The 21,617-nt window shown below is 45.7% G+C and overlaps 1 protein-coding gene across 2 annotated transcripts in view; it reads left to right on the top strand.

Moving 5' to 3' along the window:
* Positions 1–21,617, top strand: part of tyro3 (TYRO3 protein tyrosine kinase) — a 98,982-nt gene that overhangs the window by 38,228 nt on the left and 39,137 nt on the right. The window contains exons 6-8 of one of the 2 annotated variants that reach the window (XM_078563063.1): positions 958–1,073; positions 8,423–8,618; positions 14,820–14,962. In XM_078563063.1, coding sequence (XP_078419189.1) covers positions 958–1,073; positions 8,423–8,618; positions 14,820–14,962 — 455 coding nt within the window. Of the gene's footprint in view, positions 1–957; positions 1,074–8,422; positions 8,619–14,819; positions 14,966–21,617 lie in introns of both variants that reach the window. The other variant, XM_078563062.1, reaches the window with a different exon arrangement.

The raw sequence follows: 21,617 nt of genomic DNA, 5'->3' as shown, positions 1-21,617 counted from the left end.
GAAGCACTTTGAGATGTCTTACAATGTTAAAAGTGCTATATAAATGCAAGTGGTATTTTTTCATCCTTTTTCTCTTTCTGTTTCTCCTCTCTTACACTCTTACCCATCCCCTTCGCCCCCTTTCTTCTCTTTCATTTTTTCCTTCAACCCCCTTATCTCATCTGTTCTTTCCTTCTTTGCTTTCTTCTACCTTCTTCCTTCCTTCACCTGCATTCCTTTCCCTCTCATTTCTCCCCCCTCCTTCCTTCGCCCTTTCTCTTTTCATTTCCCTTTCATTGATTTCTTGCCTTCTCCTCATGCTTCCCCATCCCTTTCCTATCCTTCTTTCCCCCCTTTCCTTCTCCTCTTCCTTCCCTTCCGTTCCTTCTGTTTTCCCCCCGTTACTTCCTTACTTTTTTCCCCTTCCCTTCTTTTTTCCTTCATTCCTGCCTCTTCTTCTTTTCCTTCCCTTCCATGCTCCTTGCTCCCCTTTCTCCTCTCGTCTGCATTTAAGGGTAATAAATTTGCTCTGCTGTTTTGTAATTTATAACTGTTATTAACATGGTTTTAATTGGCTACCAGTAATGAATTTCCCTTTTTAAAGGAGAATTGTATTGTTTGGGGAAGGCTGTCCCTTTAAGAGCACACAGTTACTTATCTCATGCTCCTACATGCTGACTGATGGGTTCCTGGAACAGCTATGCTAAAGGGCGAGTTGTCACATGATTTAAAAACAAATGCAGTGTGACTCACTCTCTTATTCTCTTGTTCTCAAGCTGATAGTCAGATGTAGCCTGGATGTAGAATACTGAACAGAACCTCTGTTCTAGAGAGACTATGACTGGGCTAGTGTTGCCCACAGGATTTATTTACAGTGTTTTGCATTGTCAGCTCAAACCGAGATTCTGCACTGGAGCTGATGAGTTCTTTGGCTGTGGCTTCCCCATGCACCAATTGTTGAGTAATTTTCTTGTTCAGTTTCACCAGCCAAGCCCACCAAGCTGAGAATCAACAGCCAGACTTCCAACAATGTCAGCATCAGTTGGACTGTTGCCTTTGACGGCTTCTCGAAGCTTCAGGCCTGTACAGCTCAAGTAAGTGCGGTCACTCTCGCAGCGGTGATCAGATTGTGCAGATTCTCCTTGTACGTATTGGATGAGATTTTAACTCATTCAACCCCACCCACTAGAGTTAAAATCAGGCCCATTGTGTCAGAAACCAAGCCAATTCCTTCTTTAACATTGTCTGTACATAGAATTACATAAAATGTACAGTACAGAAACAGGCCATTCGGTTCAACTGGTTTATGCTCCACATGAGTTCTTCCCACATAACTTTATCTCACCCTATTAATATATCCTTTTATTACTGGCAGCACCCACTGCTCTTGGTGGCACTGGGTATAATGTAGGTCTGCCGGCCCCTGACTGGCTGGTAGCTCTCTGCGGGTGGGGTTTCTGCCCTGGGGTCCTTACTCCCTGGAGAGGCCTATCTCTGGCCAGTTAAGTGCCTGTAATTTGGTTGGACCTTCCCCATTGAAGCAATGCAGGGCTGTGAGGTAACCTGAAGTAATTGTGTGTACATAAACCCTTGTTCAGGTCCCAATTTTGTGTTTTCTGTTGAATCAATTGTTCTTGGGATTACATTTTTAACAGCACATTTTTGTTTTCTCTAGACATCTCAGATTGTAGTGAAATGGTTTGGGCTGTGGATGTTTGGTCTGATTCCAAATTTGTGCCCCTCTATTGTGAAATCTTGGTTCATAGGGTTGCCAGATTCCAATTAGTACATGGTCTGTAGTCACAGACAGAGGGCTTTTGTATTGAACAAGGTTACAGCTCAGGAGAGGAAAATTTTGTATTCTTCTCACATAAAGAGGTGTGGATGGTTACTCGGGCAAAGTCTGTCATCTGGCTGGAAATAGTCTTCATCTATTCCCATCTTTCTCCGAATCAAAATAGGACAGGGAACTGGATCAAAGTTATAGTTCTTTGTTATTGAAAGTTCCTAAAAACTTTAATAATTTCTGACTCCACACATAAGATGGAGAGGTTAGTTGGAAAATGGAGTCTTCTTCTGGATCCCAACCTGGATTTTTAGACATAAATCCAACTGGAAGTGGAGCTCCATCAAGCCTAAGAATTCATGTGATAAGCTAAACAGAAAAAGATCTGCACTCTATTTAATTCCCACTTTATGCACCAAGCACATATTGCTGGTAAATATACTCCCAGGTATCTGTTTTAGAGTCTAGAAACTTCCGTATGCCCTCCTCAAAACTGGGGTCTCTGTCCATCAACTTTGGAATGATCGTGAGACTTCAATTCCTTCACAGAGAAGTGCTTTTCCAAAATGTTTAATAAGTAGCTCCCATGCCCTTGGTGTCACTCCATGCCACGCCAGACCACACAGGCACCAGGTTATAGGCAGGGCTTCTCTGTAGCCCGTCACCAAGCGACATGAGAGGGACCACTGCATATTTTATATTTTCCTCATTCTCACATTCACTCTCTTGCTCTCTTTCTTAGCCTCTCTCTCTTACTTACCCTGACTCTCTCTCACACTCACACACACACACACACTCACTCATTCTGTCACCGTCTCGGTGTGGAATTTTACCGCCCCATCGTGGTGGGAGCAGGGCCGTAAAATGCGGCAAGCCGTTCAAAAGTCCATTGACTTTGGCGGGACTGTAAGATCCCGCTGGAGAAGAATTCTGCCCTCAGTCTCTGTTACTCACCCTTACCCTCTCACACACTCGCAATCTCGCATACACCCTCTCACTCCCACACTCACTCTTGCATTCTCTATCACATACCTTCTCACACTTCCCCTCACTCTCACTTAAACTCCTGGACTCTGCCTTCTCCTACAATATAGCTTAGAGCAGCCAGCTCACCCTGGATGAAATAGCATCACTGCAGACAGCACAGTGAGCTTCAGTCAGCTACATCAGTGCTCAGCCTCCTGCTCCAGACTTTCTCGTCTTAACTCCATGTATATTAGACACCTAAAAACCTTTTAGCCAAGGGTGTGTGGACTAAAGCACCCTGTTAAGTCCATCCCACACCCTCAGCATCTACTCTGTCAAGCTCCCACAGAATATTATATTTTTCAATAAGATCATCTTTCATTTTTCTAAACTCCAATGAGTATAGGTCCAACCTGCTCAACCTTTCCTCATAAAACAAACCCCCTCATACCAGCAATCAACCTAGTGAACCCGTTCTGAATTGCCACCAATGAAAGTATATCCCTCCTTAAGTAAGGAGACCAAAACAATACACACTATTTTAGCTGTGGTCTCAGCAATGCCCTGCACAATTGTACCAAGACTTCCCACTTTTGTATACCATCCACCTTTGCAATAAGGGCCAACATTCCATTTGCCTTCCTAATTACTTGCAGTAGCTGCATGCTGAATCTTTGTGATTTGTGTATGAGAGCATCCAGATTCCTCTGTACTGCAGCATTCTGCAGTCTTTCTCCATTTAAATAATATTCTGCATTTTGTTCTTCCTGCCAAAGTTGACAACCTCACATTTTCCCACATATGCTCTATCAGCCAAATTTTGTGCACTTTGTAGCGTCAGCAAATTTGGCTGCAATGCACTCATTCCCTTCATCCAAGTCATTAATATAGATTACAAATAGTTGGGGCTCTCGCATTGATCCCTGTGGCACTCCACTTGTTATAGTTTGCCAACCTGAAAATAACCCATTTATCCCAACTCTCTGTTTCCTGTTAGTTAGCCAATCCTCTATCCTGGCTAATATTTTACCCCCAACACCATAAGCACTTCTTTTGTGTAGTAACCTTTTATGTGGCACCATATCGAATGCCTTTTGGAAATCCAAACACTCTACATCTACTGGTTCCCCTTTATCGACTCTGTTTGTTATATCTTTAAAGAACATGCATACATTTGTCAAACACAATTTCCTTTTCATAAAAACATGTTGAATCTGCTTGATTGCATTTGATTTTCTAAATGCCCTACTACTCTTTCCTTAATAATGGACTGCAGCAATTTCCCAATGACAGATGTTAACTAAATGGCCAATAGTTTCCTGCTTCTGTCTCCCTCCTTTCCTGAATAGAGGTGTTAATGTTTTGGTTTTCCAATCCGCTGCATCCTCTCCGGAATTGAGGGAATTTTGGTTGCAGCCATTTCTTTTAAGATGCTAGGATGGAGGCCATCAGATCCAGGGGACTTGTCAGCCTTTAGTCCTATTAGTTTACCTAATAATTTTTCTCTAATGATCGAAATTACTTTAAGTTCCCCTCTCCCTTTTGCCTCTTGATTTCCTGTTATTCTTGGGATTCTTTCTCTGTCTTCTACCATGAAGACAGACACAAAATACTTGTTCAAAGTTTCAGCCATTTTCTTGTTTCCTATTATTAATTCCCCAGTCTCACCCTCTAAGGGATCAACATTTACTTTAGCTACTCTCTTCCTTTTAACATACTTGGAAAAACACTGTTTTTATATTTCTTACTTATTTGCTCTCGAATTCTAATTTCTCTTCTTTTTTAGTCATCCTATGCTAGTTTCTAACATTTTCCCAATCTTCTGGCCTACCAATAATCTTTGCAGAATTGTATGCCGTTTCCCTCAATTTGATACCTGCCCGCAATTTCCTTAGTTAGCTACAAATGGTGCATTCTTCTTGTGGAGACTGTTGTTGTTAGAGTAATGCTGTTATTACGTTTGTAACCCCTGGGTCCGCTCACTTCCAAAACTGATCAGCTGCTTTCTAAATTAATGCAGCTTTGATCGTCTCCTTTAGAAAGTAATAGTAAGGAATGGAGTTGAAGACTGTAGTGCTAAATGCACACAGAGCAGCTCAAATGGTGCATGGAATTTACTGGGTCCTTTATTGATGGGACCGTGGAAATACTATCTGTGGAAAGCAACTGTCCAGGGTGGATTAGACCAGGTTACTGTAAATGCTTTTCTGGTTTTCTTCTTCAATTAAAGGATTAAATAAACTATTTTCTTCTACGTAACTTTTGCTTTCAGTAACTACCTCAGGAGATGATATTTGGGAATCAGTTTAATGAGCCCAAAGTGAGCCAATGAATTGAACCATTTCATGTTTGTAGGTAGCTTAGTGATATTTGTTAATAATTGAAGGACAACAATAAAAACTAAGTCAAAGATTCACACATCTTCCATCTCGAACTGCATAGCCCATAAGTTTATTTGCTTCAGTTCCTGTGCATGTGGGAGCTGAGGATGTTGTACCTATCAACAATAGCAACAACAGCTTGCATGTATATAGCTCCTTTAACTTAGCGAAGTGCGACAATGTGCTTTGCATGAGCATTAAGCAGAAGAAACTGCATTGAGGAGCTGGTACTGGAGCGTGAGACAGTGTTGGTGATGGAAGTGCTGAAGCTGGAGTGTGAGACAGTGTTGGTGATGGAGGAACTGGTACTGGAGTGTGAGACAGTGTTGGTGATGGAGGAACTGGTACTGGAATGTGAGACAGTGTTGGTGATGGAGGAACTGGTACTGGAGTGTGAGACAGTGTTGGTGATGGAGGAACTGGTATTGGAGTGTGAGACAGTGTTGGTGATGGAGGAACTGGTACTGGAGTGTGAGACAGTGTTGGTGATGGAGGAACTGGTACTGGAGTGTGAGACAGTGTTGGTGATGGAGGAAATGGTATTGGAGTGTGAGACAGTGTTGGTGATGGAGGAACTGGTACTGGAGTGTGAGACAGTGTTGGTGACGGAAGTGCTGAAGCTGGAGTGTGAGACAGTGTTGGTGATGGAGGGACTGGCACTGGAGTGTGAGACAGTGTTGTTGATGGAGGGACTGGCACTGGAGTGTGAGACAGTGCTGGTGATGGAGGGACTGGTACTGGAGTGTGAGACAGTGTTGTTGATGGAGAAACTGGTACTGGAGTGTGAGACAGTGTTGGTGATGGAGGGACTGGTACTGGAGTGTGAGACAGTGTTGGTGATGGAAGTGCTGAAGCCAGAGTGTGTGACAGTTGGTGATGGAGGAACTGGTACTGGAATTTGAGACAGTGTTGGTGATGGAGAAACTGGTACTGGAGTGTGAGACAGTGTTGGTGATGGAGGGACTGGTACTGGAGTGTGAGACAGTGTTGGTGATGGAAGTGCTGAAGCCAGAGTGTGTGACAGTTGGTGATGGAGGAACTGGTACTGGAATTTGAGACAGTGTTGGTGATGGAGGGACTGGCACTGGAGTGTGAGACAGTATTGCTGGTAGCGGTGTTGGTACAGGTGTTAGAGACAGTGTGAGTGATGGAGTGTTGGTACTGGAGTTGGAGACAGTGCTGGTGATGGAGAGGCTGGTACTAGATTATGAGACTGTGTTGGTGATAGAGGAACTGGTATTGGAGTGTGACACAGTTTCCGTGATGGTGGAACTGTTACTGGAGTGTGAGACAGTGTTGGTGATGGAGGGACTGGTACTGGAGTGTGAGACAGTGTTGGTGATGGAAGTGCTGAAGCCAGAGTGTGTGACAGTTGGTGATGGAGGAACTGGTACTGGAATTTGAGACAGTGTTGGTGATGGAGGGACTGGCACTGGAGTGTGAGACAGTATTGCTGGTAGCGGTGTTGGTACAGGTGTTAGAGACAGTGTGAGTGATGGAGTGTTGGTACTGGAGTTGGAGACAGTGCTGGTGATGGAGAGGCTGGTACTAGATTATGAGACTGTGTTGGTGATAGAGGAACTGGTATTGGAGTGTGACACAGTTTCCGTGATGGTGGAACTGTTACTGGAGTGTGAGACAGTGTTGGTGATGGAGGTGCTGGACTGGACTGTGAGACAGTGTTGGTGATGGGGGAATGGGAATTGGAGTGTGAGACAGTGTTGCTGATGGAGGTGCTAGTACTAGACAATGAGACAGTGTTCCTGATGGAGAAACTGGCACTGGAGTGTGAGGCAGTGTTGGTGATGGTGCAACTGGTGCTGGAGTGTGAGCTACTGTTGGTGATGGAGGAGCTGGTACTGGAGTGTAAGACAGTGTTGGTGATCGAGGAACTGGTACAGCAGTGCGAGACAGTGTTGCCGCTGGAGATGTTGGTACTAGAATTTGAGACAGTGCTGGTGATGGAGGTGTTGGTACTAGAGTGTGAGACAGTGTTGATGATGGAGGAACTGGTGCTGGAGAGTGAGACAGTGTTGATGCTGGAGGAACTCGTACTGGAGAGTGAGACAGTGTTGTTGATGGAGGGACTGGCACTGGAGTATGAGACAGTGTTGCTGGAAGAAGTGCTATTACTGGAGTGTGACACAGTGTTGGTAATGGATCTGCTGGTACTGGAGCAAGCAACAGTGTTGGTGATGGAGGAACAGGTCCTGGAATGTGTGACAGTGTTGGTTATGGAGGAACTGGTACTGGAGTGTGAGACAGTGCTGGTGATGGAGGAACTGGTACTGGAGTGTGAGACTGTGTTGGTGATGGAGGTGCGGGTACTGGAGTGTGACACAGTGTTTGTGATGGAGGTGCAGGTACTGGAGTGTGACACAGTGTTTGTGATGGAGGTGCAGGTACTGGAGTGTGACACAGTGTTTGTGATGGAGGTGCGGGTACTGGATTGTGACACAGTGTTTGTGATGGAGGTGCGGGTACTGGAGTGTGACATAGTGTTCGTGATGGAGGTGCGGGTACTGGAGTGTGACACAGTGTTTGTGATGGAGGTGCAGGTACTGGAGTGTGTCACAGTGTTTGTGATGGAGGTGCAGGTACTGGAGTGTGTCACAGTGTTCGTCATGGAGGTGCTGGTACTGGAGTGTGACACAGTGTTTGTGATGGAGATGCAGGTACTGGAGTGTGTCACAGTGTTTGTGATGGAGGTGCAGGTACTGGAGTGTGTCACAGTGTTTGTGATGGAGGTGCAGGTACTGGAGTGTGTCACAGTGTTCGTCATGGAGGTGCTGGTACTGGAGTGTGACACAGTGTTTGTGATGGAGATGCAGGTACTGGAGTGTGTCACAGTGTTTGTGATGGAGGTGCAGGTACTGGAGTGTGACACAGTGTTTGTGATGGAGGTGCTGGTACTGGAGTGTGTCACAGTGTTTGTGATGGAGGTGCTGGTACTGGAGTGTGTCACAGTGTTTGTGATGGAGGTGCAGGTACTGGAGTGTGTCACAGTGTTTGTGATGGAGGTGCAGGTACTGGAGTGTGTCACAGTGTTTGTGATGGAGGTGCTGGTACTGGAGTGTGACACAGTGTTTGTGATGGAGGTGCAGGTACTGGAGTGTGACACAGTGTTTGTGATGGAGGTGCTGGTACTGGAGTGTGAGACTGTGTCGGTGATTGGGGTGCTGGTACTGGAGGGCTTCTATATGCATAAGGAACCTTCTGTTCCTTTATAATAAAGTTGGCTGTGGATATTCTGTCATTTGGCTGTAATTTAACAAATTGTGTATGTGTGTGTGTCTATCTGCCTCTCTAGGTTTTTGATCCCAACAAGGTGAATGTTACTTCAAATTACAACATATCTTTTGAGGAGACATTTCCTGTTCCACCATACAGGCACACAATCAGAGGTCTGAGCCCATTCACATCCTGCAGTGTCCGACTTAGCTGTAGTAATGAAGTCGGGCGTTCTGAGTTCACTGAGTGGATACATTTCCAAACATCTGAAGCAGGTGAGGTGCTCCACAGTCATGTGTAGTAAAAGGATGGCTTATATGGGCACTGAGTCTCTCCAGCCTTAATTTTTTTCATTCATTCATGGTGTATAGGCATGACTGACAAGGGCAGCATTTATTGTCCATCCCAAATTGCCCTGCAAGGTGGAAGTGAGTCACCTTCTTGAATGCAACTTGAGTGTCTTGCTCGCCCATTTCAAAGGGCAGTTAAAAGTCACCCACATTGCTGTTGTTTTGGAGTCAGGTAAATAAATCAGGTCATGTAAAATGGAAGACTTCCTTCCTTAAAGGACATGAGTGGTGGGTTTTTACAACGAATCAGTAGCTTCATTCTTACTATTGCTGATACTAACTTTTTTTAAATTCCAGATTTATTTAATTTAAATTCTTCAGCTACCATGGTGGAATTTGAAGTCATGACTCTGAATCATAAGTTCAAGCCTCTGCATTATGAGTCCAATAACATAACCAATGTGCTACCATACCCAAGGGTCTTTGAGGTCATTGTAGTTTCTGTTGAAATAACTTCATAAGTTGAGTTCAACCAGTAAGTTAATCTGTCGTGTGTGTGTGTGTGTGTACGTATGCATGCGCGTGGGCAATTTCTTCCCAAGAGTAATATTATTTAAATAAAACAAAATTTGGATAAAACCTTTCATGACCTCAGGATATCCCAAAGCACTTTACTGCCAGTGAAGTACTTTTGGAGTGTGGATGCTGTTGTATGATAGGATCACAGCATGGTTGTAGCACAGAAGGAGGCCATTTGACCTGTTGTGTCCATGCCAATTCTTTGCAAGAGCAAGGCAGTGAGTCCCACTTTCCAGCCCTTTCACTAGCTCTGCAAATCTTTTCTTTTTAGACACTTAACCGAATTCCCTTTTGAAAGCCAAGGTTGATTCTTCCTCCAGCAGTCTCAGATAGCCCATTCGATATCCTAACCAACCACAGTGTAAAATGTGTAGGAAACACGACAGCCAATTCATGTACAGCAAGCTACCACAACCAGCAATATGATAATGATCAAATAATCTGTTTTAGTGATGTTGGTTGAGGGATGCTTGACCAGGACACATGGGAGATTTGACTGCCTTTCTTCAAATAGTGCTATGGAATCTTTTACATCCACCAGAGAGGGGAGATAGGGGCTAATGGCTCATCCAAATATAATGCCTCTGACAGTGTGGCACTCCCTCAGTCCTGCACGGAGAGTGTCAGCCTAATTAGATATTCAAATCTCTTGAGTTGAATTGGAACCCATGCTCTTCTGACTCAAGGGGCAGAATTTTATCCTGATTGGGCCGGTGTGCGCCCGACCTGATCCGGCTTGAAATCGCACGAGATGACGTCGGGCGAGCGTCCTGACGTCATCCTGTGCTCGCACGATATTTCGGATGGCGGGGGGGGGGCGCAAAAGTCGGGAGCGCACCCACTGACAATTTAGTAGCCAATTAAGGTCATTAACGGTGCGATTGTCTTTAATTTTATGGTTGGCAGACAGGTGAATTGGCCAGGCGGCCTTTACATTTTTCATGAAACCTCATCCAAGGGTGGGATGAGGTTTCCATGATGAAATAAAATAAAAATAAAAATTGGTGGACAGCATTTTCATCATGTATATTTTCAGGTGCCTGATTGGGATGCTTGGACATTTTTTTTTTCTGCTTTTCAAAACTTTAGTTGAGGATTTTCGGTTCTGCAGCCCCCATGAGGCAGCTCTCTGCCTTCAGGGGGCTTTCTCTCGTGCTGGCCCGTGCTCACGTTGACGCCAGCGCCCGCCCTCTTCCCGCCCCCACCCCGGCAGCGCTGAGCTTCTCAGCACGTGTTTCACGCTGGCTGGCAGACAATCAGCCAGTCAGCATGAACTCGCGGTCAGGGGGCGATCGTGATCGGCGGTCCGTTCCGCAGCCGATCCTGGGCCCACTGATCGTGCCCGCCCACCATCCTAAAAGTTCTGCTCAAGTCACTACCCACTGGCCACAATTGACACATATTTGTAAAGACATTGAGGTAGAATTTTTTTATTCGTTCATGGGAATATGGGCGTTGCTGGCTAAGCCAGCTTTTATTTCCTATCCCTAGTTGCCCTTGAGGAGGTGGTGATGGAGCTGCTTTCTTGAACTGCTGTAGTCCATGTGGTGTACGAACACCCACAGAGCTGTTAGGGAGGGAGTTCTAGAATTTTTACCCAGTGACAGTGAAGGAACGGCGATATATTTCCAAGTCAGGATGGTGAGGGGCTTGGAGGGGAACTTGCAGGTGGCGGTGTTCCCATGCATCTGCTGCCCTTGTCCTTCTAGGTGGTAGAGGTCACGGGTTTGGAAGATGCTGTGGAAGGAGACTTGGTGAGTTTCTGCAGTGCATCTTGTAGATGGTACACACTGCTGCCACTGTGCATTGGTGCTGGAGGATTGAATGTTGAAGGTGGTGGATGGGGTGCCAATCAAGCGGGCTGCTTTGTCCTGGATGGTTCTTGAATGTTGGTGGAGCCACACACATCCAGACAAGTGGAGAGTATTCTGTCACACTCCTGACTTGTGCATTGTAGATGGTGGACAGGCTTTGGGGATTCAGAAGGTGAGTTATTCTCTGCACAATTTCCGGCCTTTGACCTGCTCTTGTATCCAGAGTATTTATATGGCTAGTCCAGTTCAGTTTCTGGTTAGTGGTAACCTCCAGGATGTTGATAGTGGGGGATTCAGCAATGGGGATGCCATTGAATGTCATGGGGAGATGGTTAAATTCTCCCTTGTTGGAGATGGTCATTCCATGGCACTTGTTTGGCATGAATGTTACTTGCCACTTATCAGCCCAAGCCTAAATATTGTCCAGGTCTAGCTGCATTTGGACATGGACTGCTTCAGTATCTGAGGAGTAGCGAATGGTGCTGAACATTGTGCAATCATCAACAAACATCCCCATTTCTGACCTTATGATGGAAGAACGGACATTGATGAAGCAGCTGAAGATGGTTGGGCCTAGGACACTACCCTGAGGAACTCCTGCAGTGACGCCCTGGGACTGAGATGATTGATCTTCAACAACCACACCATCTTCCTTTGTGCTTCGTATGTCTCCAGTTTTGCTAGGGCTCCTTGATGCCACACTTGGTCAAATGCTGCCTTGATGTCAAGGGCAGTCACTGTCACCTCACCTCTGGAGTTCAGCTCTTACGTCCATGTTTGACCAAGGCTGTAATGAGGTCAGGAGTTCAGTGGCCCTGGCGGAACCCAAACTGAGTGTCAATGAGTAGGTTATTGCTGAGTAAGTGCTGCTTGATAGCACTGTCAACAACAGTTTCCATCACTTTGCTGACGATTGAGAGTAGGCTAATGGGCAATGGTTGACCACATTGGATTTGTGCTGCTTTTTGTGTACAGGACACACTTGGGCAATTTTCCTCATTGTTGAGTAGATATGAGTGTTGTAGCTGTATTGGAACAACTTGGCTAGGGGCGTGGCTAGTTCTGGAGTACATGTCTTCAGTACTATTGCCGGAATATTGTCAGGGCCGATAGCATTTGCAGTATCCAGTGCCTTCAGCATTTCTTGAAATCACATGGAGTGAACAAAAATGGCTGAAGACTGGCATCTGTGATGCTGGGGGCCCCAAGAGGAGGCTGAGATGGATCATCCACTTGGCACTTTTGACTGAAGATTGTTACATATGCTTCAGCCTTGTCTTTTGCCCTGATTCGCTGGGCTGCTCCACCATTGAGGATGGGGATATTTGAGGGGCCACCTCCTCCTGTTAGTCGTATAATTGTCCACCACCATTCACAACTGGGTGTGGCAGGACTGCAGAGCTTAGATCTGATCTGTTGACTGTGGGATCACTTAGCTCTGTCTATCGCATGCTGCTTCCATTGTTTAAAATGCAAGTGTCCTGTGTTGTAGTTTCACCAGGTTGACACCTCATTTTTAGGTATGCCTGGTGCTGCTCCTGGCATGCCCCCCTGCACTCTCCATTGAACCAGGTTGACCCACTACTTGATGGTAATGGTAGAGTGGGGGATATGCCGAGCCATGAGGTTACAGATTGTGTTCAAATACAATTCTGCTGCTGCTGATGTCCACAGCGCCTCATGGATGCCCAGTCTTTAGTAGCTAGATCTGTTTGAAATCTATCCCATTTAGCACGGTGGTAGTGCTACACAACATGATGGAGTGTATCCTCAATGTGAAGATGGGACTTTGTCTCCACAAGGACTGTGCAGTGGTCACTCCTACCAATACTGTCATGGACAGATGCATCTGCGACAGGTAGATTGGTGACGGCAAGGTCAAGTAGGTTTTTCCATCTTGTTGGTTCCCTCACCACCTGCCGAAGACCCGGTCTAGCAGCTGTGTCCTTTCGGACTTGGTCATTTGTGGTGCTACCGAGCCATTCTTGGTGATGGACATTGGAGCCCCCCACCCAGAGTACATTGGTCTAGAAAACTGGTCTCACTCAGTTCAAGGGCAATTAGGGATGGGCAACAAATTCTGGTACTCCCATGAAAGAATAAAAAATACTGCTTAGATTGCAAAGATTTGCCATGAAGACTACATCCTAAGTGGAGATTTGATAGAGGAATTCAAAATCATGAACGGGTTTTGATGTAGTAAATAAAGGGATCCTGTTTCCAGTGGTTATAAACAGAAGGTACAGACTTAAGGTGATTGGCAAAAGAACCAGGGGACGTGAGGTAAACTTTTTTAACATAACGAATGGTTTGGATTTGGAATGCGCTGCCTGATCTGGTGGAGGATAGAAATGAACTGTAGCCTTCAAAAAGGAATTGGATAAATATTTCAAGGAGAAAAACGTTGCAGGAAACTGGGACAATGCTGAGATCGGTTTCCCTTTGAAAGAGCCAGCACAGACTCGATGGGCTGAATAGCCTTCTTCTGTTGTGTGCTATTCTCTGCTTCTATGATTCTAAGTATGGAAATTATCAGGAGAACTGGAAACTATAGACCTACATCCTGGGAAAAGTTGTGGTGATGAATGTCATGGTGTCCACATGCTGTCTATGGCAATGGGCAGGTCTGGAAACTGTGGAATTTCCATTCTGAAATTAGGAATGGACTATGGGTTGAATCAATGGAGTGTGTATCCCATATCTGGGAATTGATGATGAATAGAATCCATGTTGGCAGAGTCTTGACCGCAGGAATGGATGGAGAAGGAAATCCATGTGGACAGAATGCCAACGTGGAATAGCCAGACATGCTGAATTGTATGGTGCTATGTTCCCAGTATGCTCCAGAGCATATGAACATATGTACATATGAACATATGAACAAGGAGCAGGAGTAGGCCATTCAACCCCTTGCCTGCTCCGCCATTTAATAAGATCATGGCTGATCTGGTAGTAACCTCAAATCTGCACCCTACCTTACCCCCGATAACCTTTCACCCCCTTGCTTACCAAGAATCTATCCACCTCTGCCTTAAAAATATTCAAAGGCTCTGCTTCCACCACCTTTTCAGGAAGAGAGTTCCAAAGACTCACAACCCTCTGAATGAAAAAATTTTGCCTCATCTCTGTTTTAAATGGGCGACCCCTGGTTCTAGAGCAATGGAAGGCACATAGTCTATATCCTAACTACATAGTCTCAGCACCGTAAAGGTTAACTCCATGAGGATAGGAGTTAATAGAAAGGAAATAGAGAAAAACCTTGTGGAAATCCAATAAAGTGGAATATTTTGGTGATTTCTATGCATACAAAAGTGATGGCCAGGTGTCAAGTGTTGGGGTATGTCAGTATAGCTGTATCAGTGCCAGTATCAGATCTATAGCTTCAGAATTGTGCTACTTGTATGTTGTGGTACCAGACAGGCCTTTGTGTCTGCATCATGGTTCTGGGACCATGGCCATAGATACCAACCATGCACTTGGGTCAATACCTGGGTATTGCAGCACATTAGTATGACTGGTGTATGCCACTGCCTGTATGGGAGAGGTGGGTAGCGATGTGTGTCGGTCCTGGTATTGAGGTCAGTGGGTTCATGGGGTGTCAATTCTTAGGATCTGGCGTCCAATCACAGCAGAGAAAATAGTGTGGAAACAGAGAAGTATTACAGCTTGGCACCAGATATTAAACTAACTGCCTAAAGGCAGATGCTATATGCTGTTACAAAGACTTTTTGAAATTGCATCTTATAGTTATGAAGGTGGTATGTCCATTGACACATGGCCTGTTTTATCATAGCTCCAAGTGCACCACCAAGGAATGTGAGTTACTTCTACAATGGATCATCATTGGTGATATGGTGGTATGATGTGGCAGCTTGGGATGTACATGGCATTCTACTCGGATACATCGTGGAGTGGAGCAGGCAGGAGGAAAAGAAGGTGGTTATAAAACGTCCTCCATTATGATAAATGAAAAGTATTGTGACTGTGTACATTTCCTATTGTCTTCCTATGTCACATTCCTGGACAATGCCTGGAAAACTCAATAACTAATACTTGCTTCTCACCATAGGTGACACTGTGGAGCCAAGTTTTACTGTCATTGTGACATGTTCCTCCCATCTTGTCTTCCAATTCCATTGCCTCAGAAAGTCTGAGCCCAGCAGCAGTAATCTCCAGGAACATATTTGGGTTTCCCCTCGCCCCCTGCAACTGCTACTTTTTTGAAGACCCCAGATGTTTTCCAAGGCTTGTTGCCTTTCTGTTTTTAGACTGTCCCTGTCTCCTTTATGGCTTTGTTTCTTTCTCTCTACTGACCCTTCTTTTCCACCATCCTCCCATTTGCTTTTTGCTTTTATTTCCAATCCTATTCTTCTCTATAAACTCAATTATACCACATATCACCATTGTCTTGTGTGTGTTTTTAACAATTGCCCAATCTTTTTCTTTCCCAGCCAAAGAACCAAATTTTAAAATTCTCATCCTGGTTTTTAAATCCCCACATGGCCTTGCCCATCTCTTGCTATCTCTTCAATCTCCCCCAGCCCCACAACCTCCTAGATATCTGCGATCCTCTAATTCTAACCTTTTGAGCATCCCCAATTTTAATCGCTTCACCCTTGGCAGCCACACCTTCAGTTGCCTAGGCCCTAAGCAATGGACAAATAAAAAATAGGAAGCTCTTCCATGCACAGACTGGACAATAATATATGGGAAGATCTCCCTTCCCTCTCTCCATAACCCTGCCTCTCATAAAAATGAACCAACTCATTGGAACCAGGAATATGCCAAGGATTCTGGCACTCCTGTTTTTTATTCACTCATGGGATGTATGCGTCACCACCAAGACCAGCATTTATTGCCCATCCCTAATCATCTTTGAGAAGAACCGGTGCACCGACTTCTTGAGTTCAGCTGAGTGGCTCTCTAGGCCATTTCAAAGGGCAGTTAAGAACCAACCACATTGCTGTTGGTCCCGATTCACATGTAGGCCAGACTGGGTAAGGACATGAGTGAACCAGATGCATGCTCACAACAATCTGATGGTCACCATGACTGAAACTAGTTTTGTTTCTTCCATATTTATTTAATCAAATTAAAATTCCGCAGCTGCTGTGGTTGGATTTGAATTCATGTCTCTGAATCATTCATCCAGACCTCTACAACCACTATGCTATCATACCCTATAAATACGCTACTGTACTCTCTATATCCTAATCAATGGGATAAAGAACTTTTTCTTTAGATCTGCCCAATACATCCCTTCTGTACTGGCTGTAGTGACTGACTCTGAAACAGTTTCCATCTAGTTACATGTATGATTGGGTAGACAACGTAAAATTGTCCATAAGTTGGCATTGATTAATATTAAATTGCTAGTCTCCTCAGAGAGATAATTAGGGTGGTTATTTTGTCAGTAAAGCCTCTCCTTCATTTAATTGAAGCATTTTTCTGAGAGCGGGTGGAGCTGCACTGTTTAGATAAATTAAAGGACCTGCAATCTATACTCCAAATGAACCGGGAGTGATCTGAGGAGATAGTATAGACACTGCTTCACTCTGCCTTTATTCAATACTGACCATGACCTGGAAGCGCTGGATGGAAAGGACTTAAAGGTGGTCCAGTCTGTGCTATGTCTCACCAGCGCTCTGAATCTGGGACAGCCAGATTTTGAGTTGGAGTAACGCTCCTCCTAACCCATACAAAAACTAGCATTGGAGTATTTGATTGAACATGAGATTATCCACATTGTCCCATTTTGAACTAGTATGTACGAACATACGAACATATAAACACACGAATTTGGAGCAGGAGTAGGCCAATTGGTCCCTTGAGCCCACTCCGCCATTCAATTCATGGCTAATCTGATTGTAACGTCCTGCCTACCCCTGATAATCTTTCACCTCCTTGTTTATCAAGAATCTATCTACCTCTGTCTTAAAACTGTTCAGACTCTGCTCCCACTGTCTTTTGAGGAAGGGAATTCCAAAGACTCACTACTCTCTAAGAAAAAAAATTCTCCTGAAATCTGTCTTAAATGAGCAACCCTTATTTTTAAACATTGACCCCTAGTTCTAGATTCTCTCACAAGAGGAAACATCCTCTCCACATCCACTATGTCAAGACCTCCTCAGGATCCTAAAGGTTTCAATTACTCTTCTAAACTCCAATGGCTACAAGCCTAGCCTGTCCAACCTTTCCTCATAAGATAACCTGCCCATTCCTGGTATCAGCCAAGTACCCCTTCTCTGAACTGCTTCTAACGCATTTACATGCTTCATTAAATAAAGAGACCAATACAGTACACAGTGCTCCAAATGTGATCTCACCATTGTCCTATACAACTGAAGCATAACCTCCTTACTTTTGTATTCAATTCCCCTCACAATAAACAATAACATTCTGTTAGCTTTTCTAATTACTTGCTGTACCTGCGTACTAGCCTTCTGCGATTCATGAACCAGGACCTCCAGATCACTCTGCATCTCAGAGCTCTGCAATCTCTTACCATTTAGATACTAAGCTTTTTTGTTCTTCCTGCAAAAATAGACAATTTCATATTTTCTCACATCATACGCCATTTGATCTTTTGTAGCCTCTTTATGTCCTCTTCATAACTTGCTTTCCTACCTATCTTTGTGTCATCAGCAAATTTAGCAACCATTCCTTCGGTCCTTTCATCCAAGTCATTTATATAAATTGTAAAAAGTTGAGGCACCAGCACTGATCCCTGTGGCACACCACTCGTTACATCTTGACACCCAGAAAAAGATCCATTTATGCCTACTCTCTGTTCCCTGTTAGCTAGCCAATCTTCTATCCATGCCATTATGTTACCCCCTACACCATGAGCTTTTATTTTCCACAATAACCTTTGATGTGGCACTTTATCAAATACCTTCTGGAAATCTAAGTACAGTACATCCACCAGTTCCCCTTTATCCACAGCACATGTGAATCCTTCAAAGAAGTCCAATAAATTGGTGAAACATGATTTCCCTTTCACAAAACGATGTTGACTGTGTCGTTTTGCCTTGAATTTTTCTAAGTGCCCTGCCATAACATCTTTAATAATAGCTCTTAACATTTTCCCTATGTCAGATGTTAAGATAACTGGCCTGTAGCTTCCTGCATTCTGTCTCCATTTTTGAATAAATGAGTTACATTTGCTATTTTCTAATCTCATGGAGCCTTCCCTGAATCTAGGGGATTTTGGAAAAATTAAAACCAATGCATCAACTATCTCACTAGCCACATCTTTTATACCCTAGGATAAAGTTCATCAGGACCTGGGGCCTTGTCAACCTACAGCTCCAACAATTTGCGAAGTGCCACTTCCCTAGTGATTGCAATTTACCGGAGTTCCTCCCTCCCTTCCAACTCTTGATTTACAGTTATTTCTGGGATGTTACTTGCGTCCTCCATGGTGAAGACTGATACAAAATACTCGCTCAATTCATCTGCCATCTCCTTAATTTCCATTATTAATTCCCCAGACTCACTTTCTATAGGACCAATGCTCATTTTGTTAACTCTTCTTATTCAAGTATCTATAGAAACTCTTACTAAAAGTTTTTATATTTCTATCTATCTTTCTCTCGTACTCTAATTTTTCCCTCCTTATTAATCTTTTTGCCATTCTTTGCTGTTCCTTAAACTCTGTGCAATCTTCTGATCTGCCAGCCATCTTTGCACAATTATATGCTTTTCCTTTAAGTTTGATATCGTGTTTAACTTTTTCAGCTAACCACAGATGGGGGGTCCTCCCCTTGGAACTTTTCTTTCTCATTGGAATGTATATATTCTCTGTATTCTGAAATATCCCTTTAAATGTCTGCCACTGCATCTCTATTGACCTATCCCTCAACCTCATTTAGCTCTGCTTTCATGCCCTTATTATTGCCCTTTTTTAAGTTTAAAATATTAGTCTTGGACCCACTCTTCTCTCCCTCAAACTGAATGTAAAATTCAATCGTATTGGGCAGAATTTTTCTGTCAACGAGCGAGGGGGGCGGCGGGACCCGCACGCCGATGTGTAAAATGATGTGCGGTAATGTCAGGCTTGCGTCCCGACGTCACCGTGTGCCATCGTGATATTTCGGTGGGCGGGCGCACGACGATGTTCGTTGCACAGCCGCCATTAATTAATGGGCCACTTAAGGCCCTTGAGGCTCCAATTGACCTGGATTTTAAGGTGCCCGTGCAATCTTCGGCTCGTCGCACAGTTGCAACGGGCAGAAGGGTATCAGAAATTTGCCTGAAGCTCATCCACAGGCGGGAGAAGAGGACTCAGTGGATTCATGAATCCAGACATTTAAAAGATACTGCTCAGAAGTTAGTGAAACTTGCCTGTGTGAGGTGGAAAAGTTGCAAACGCATATCAGCTGCTTGGACTGGACTCATAACCTTCAGGTCAGCACTTTTCAGTGAGGATTTGTTTTGGGGCCTGTAGGTTTCAGGAAGCCTCCCTGAGCAGGGGAATGGGAGGTGATCTCTCCACTGGAGGCACCTCATCTGAGGAGGAACGGATGGCTAGAAGGGGGAGGAGGCCAGGAGTGCACATTCAGCCTGCAGAGGAGCCACCTTTGGGCCCAGTCAATAAATGTCAATGACACCCAAATTACTCATCAAATCTCAGGAATCCATGCACCAGCCCAAGAAAAGAGGCACCCCCAGCCATTTAGATGACATAAATTTAATGCTGTAACAAAAGTCTCTTGACATAACAGAAATAAAATGGTGTTGCACTTCACACACAATCAGAAGGAACTCATAGGGGGGCCAACAAAAAAACCACCAGTGATGAACCTGGGGTGTGTCTTAGCTGCCTTCATTTTACACTTGCGGGTGCTACATCTTTGTGTTGCCCCCTCGCTGGCACTAGCATCTGAGACAGCCTGCTCTCTCTGATGTCCTGGTGGCTTTGGTGATCTTGGCGGACGTCCTCTGGCCCATTGAGCCTGTGCTGGCCCCGCCTGGGAAGGAGCTGCCAGCTCCACAGCTGTCATCTCCCCAGTCATCGCAGCCTCATTGGGTGCCGTGGTCACTGGCAGAGGGGCGGAGGAGCTGCCGCCCTCACCCAGATCGCCCTGAGAGGCACCAGCAGAGACGACAGCTGCTCTGCCAACGTGAGGTCCGTTTGGCACTCCCTGCTCACTGTAGTTAGATGGGCACCGAGGTGGGATACTTGGTGCCCAAACCACCACCCACACGGGCACTGACTACATGATGTCAATGCCCCTGTGAGGGATTGCAGGTCTGAGCGCACTCCAGGAACCCCTGATCCTGTCCCTGGAGCTGCCTCTCCATGAGAGTCACCACTCTCTCCATGGAGGAAGCTTGGCGCTCACCCAAGAGGCTCAATGCATCGGCTACGGTCTGCGTAGACTCCTCCACCACTGATACTAAGCCAAGCAGAGCCTCATGTATCTCCACCAGATAGTCCCGCACACCCGGCTGCATCTCATCAGTTGGCTGCATTGCCGACGACTCCAGAGGCTCATCATCAGCGACGGACTGAGCATGTGCCTGGGCCCCTGCAGTTCTACAACTGCTGGCGCCATCGGCATTCTCTGTCTCCGCCAGCTCCTCCAGCGACTGTGAAATGCTCTCACCACTGTGATCCGGGACACTAGCCAAAGATATGATGCCCACCAAGGTGCTAATATCTGTGCTGGTGCCTGCCTGGCAGAGATGGGGCGACGCTGGTGATGTTGAGACTTCATGGCCCTCAGGTGTCAGAGGGGGCCCTGCTGCTCCGGGTCCTGGCCCTGAGCCGCTGATGCTGAAAGGAAGAGTAAGGATATTCGATCAGTTAGCCTGCGGGCAATGTCAATGTACCTGCCTGTCCTCCGGATCATTCCACATGCAATGGGCAAGCCATGTTGGTTATGTCACTCATTCAACAATCAGCACTGCCATGGATGCTGGGAGACTACGTGGGTGCTGGCCACACATACCTGCCCGTGGAACCCCAGCCTTTCTGGCTCTGGTGGATCTGGGCGTGTGGCGCCTCTCCAGGTTGAGGGCCTCCTGCTCAAAACGGCCACTCAGACATGGGTGGGGCGCTGGAGGGGAGAAGCTTACATGATGGGTGAACAGAACGATGCCAACATGCTACTCACCCTTCCTGTGCGCAGCAGGTTGTTGAAGCGCTTGCGACACTGGGTCCATGAGCACCGCACCACGTTGGAGCTCACGACCTCTGTTACCTCCTCCCATGCACGTTTGGTCAAGTGGGGTGGTCTCTTCCTCCCATCCTCAGGGATGAGCACCTCCCGCCGTGCTGTCACCTCCCCAGGGAGGGCAGCAAGTCACTCGTCTGAAAACCTGGGCGTACAGTGACTACCCGCCCTACCCTCCTGCATGGCTAGCCCTCCATGCACGGCCCCGACCTCTGGCCATGTACAGCAGCCTTGGAGTGGCTGCAGCTTGGCCTTTAAACAGGCCGCCGGGTCGCCATTCAACCTGGCAGTGATTGCCGATCCGCCTCTGCCCGCCCACTCCCGCCGTCCCTGGGAGTCGGCAAACACGTTGGGCAGACCTAAATTGGCCCGTCCGCGTAAAATGGTGGTGCGGTTCTGATCGCTGGCGG

Source organism: Cetorhinus maximus, chromosome 18 (assembly GCF_964194155.1).
Source record: "Cetorhinus maximus chromosome 18, sCetMax3.hap1.1, whole genome shotgun sequence".
NCBI classification, from domain to species: Eukaryota; Metazoa; Chordata; class Chondrichthyes; order Lamniformes; family Cetorhinidae; genus Cetorhinus; species Cetorhinus maximus.
Note: the sequence above shows the minus strand (reverse complement) of the source record. Positions and strands in the feature narration are given on the sequence as shown.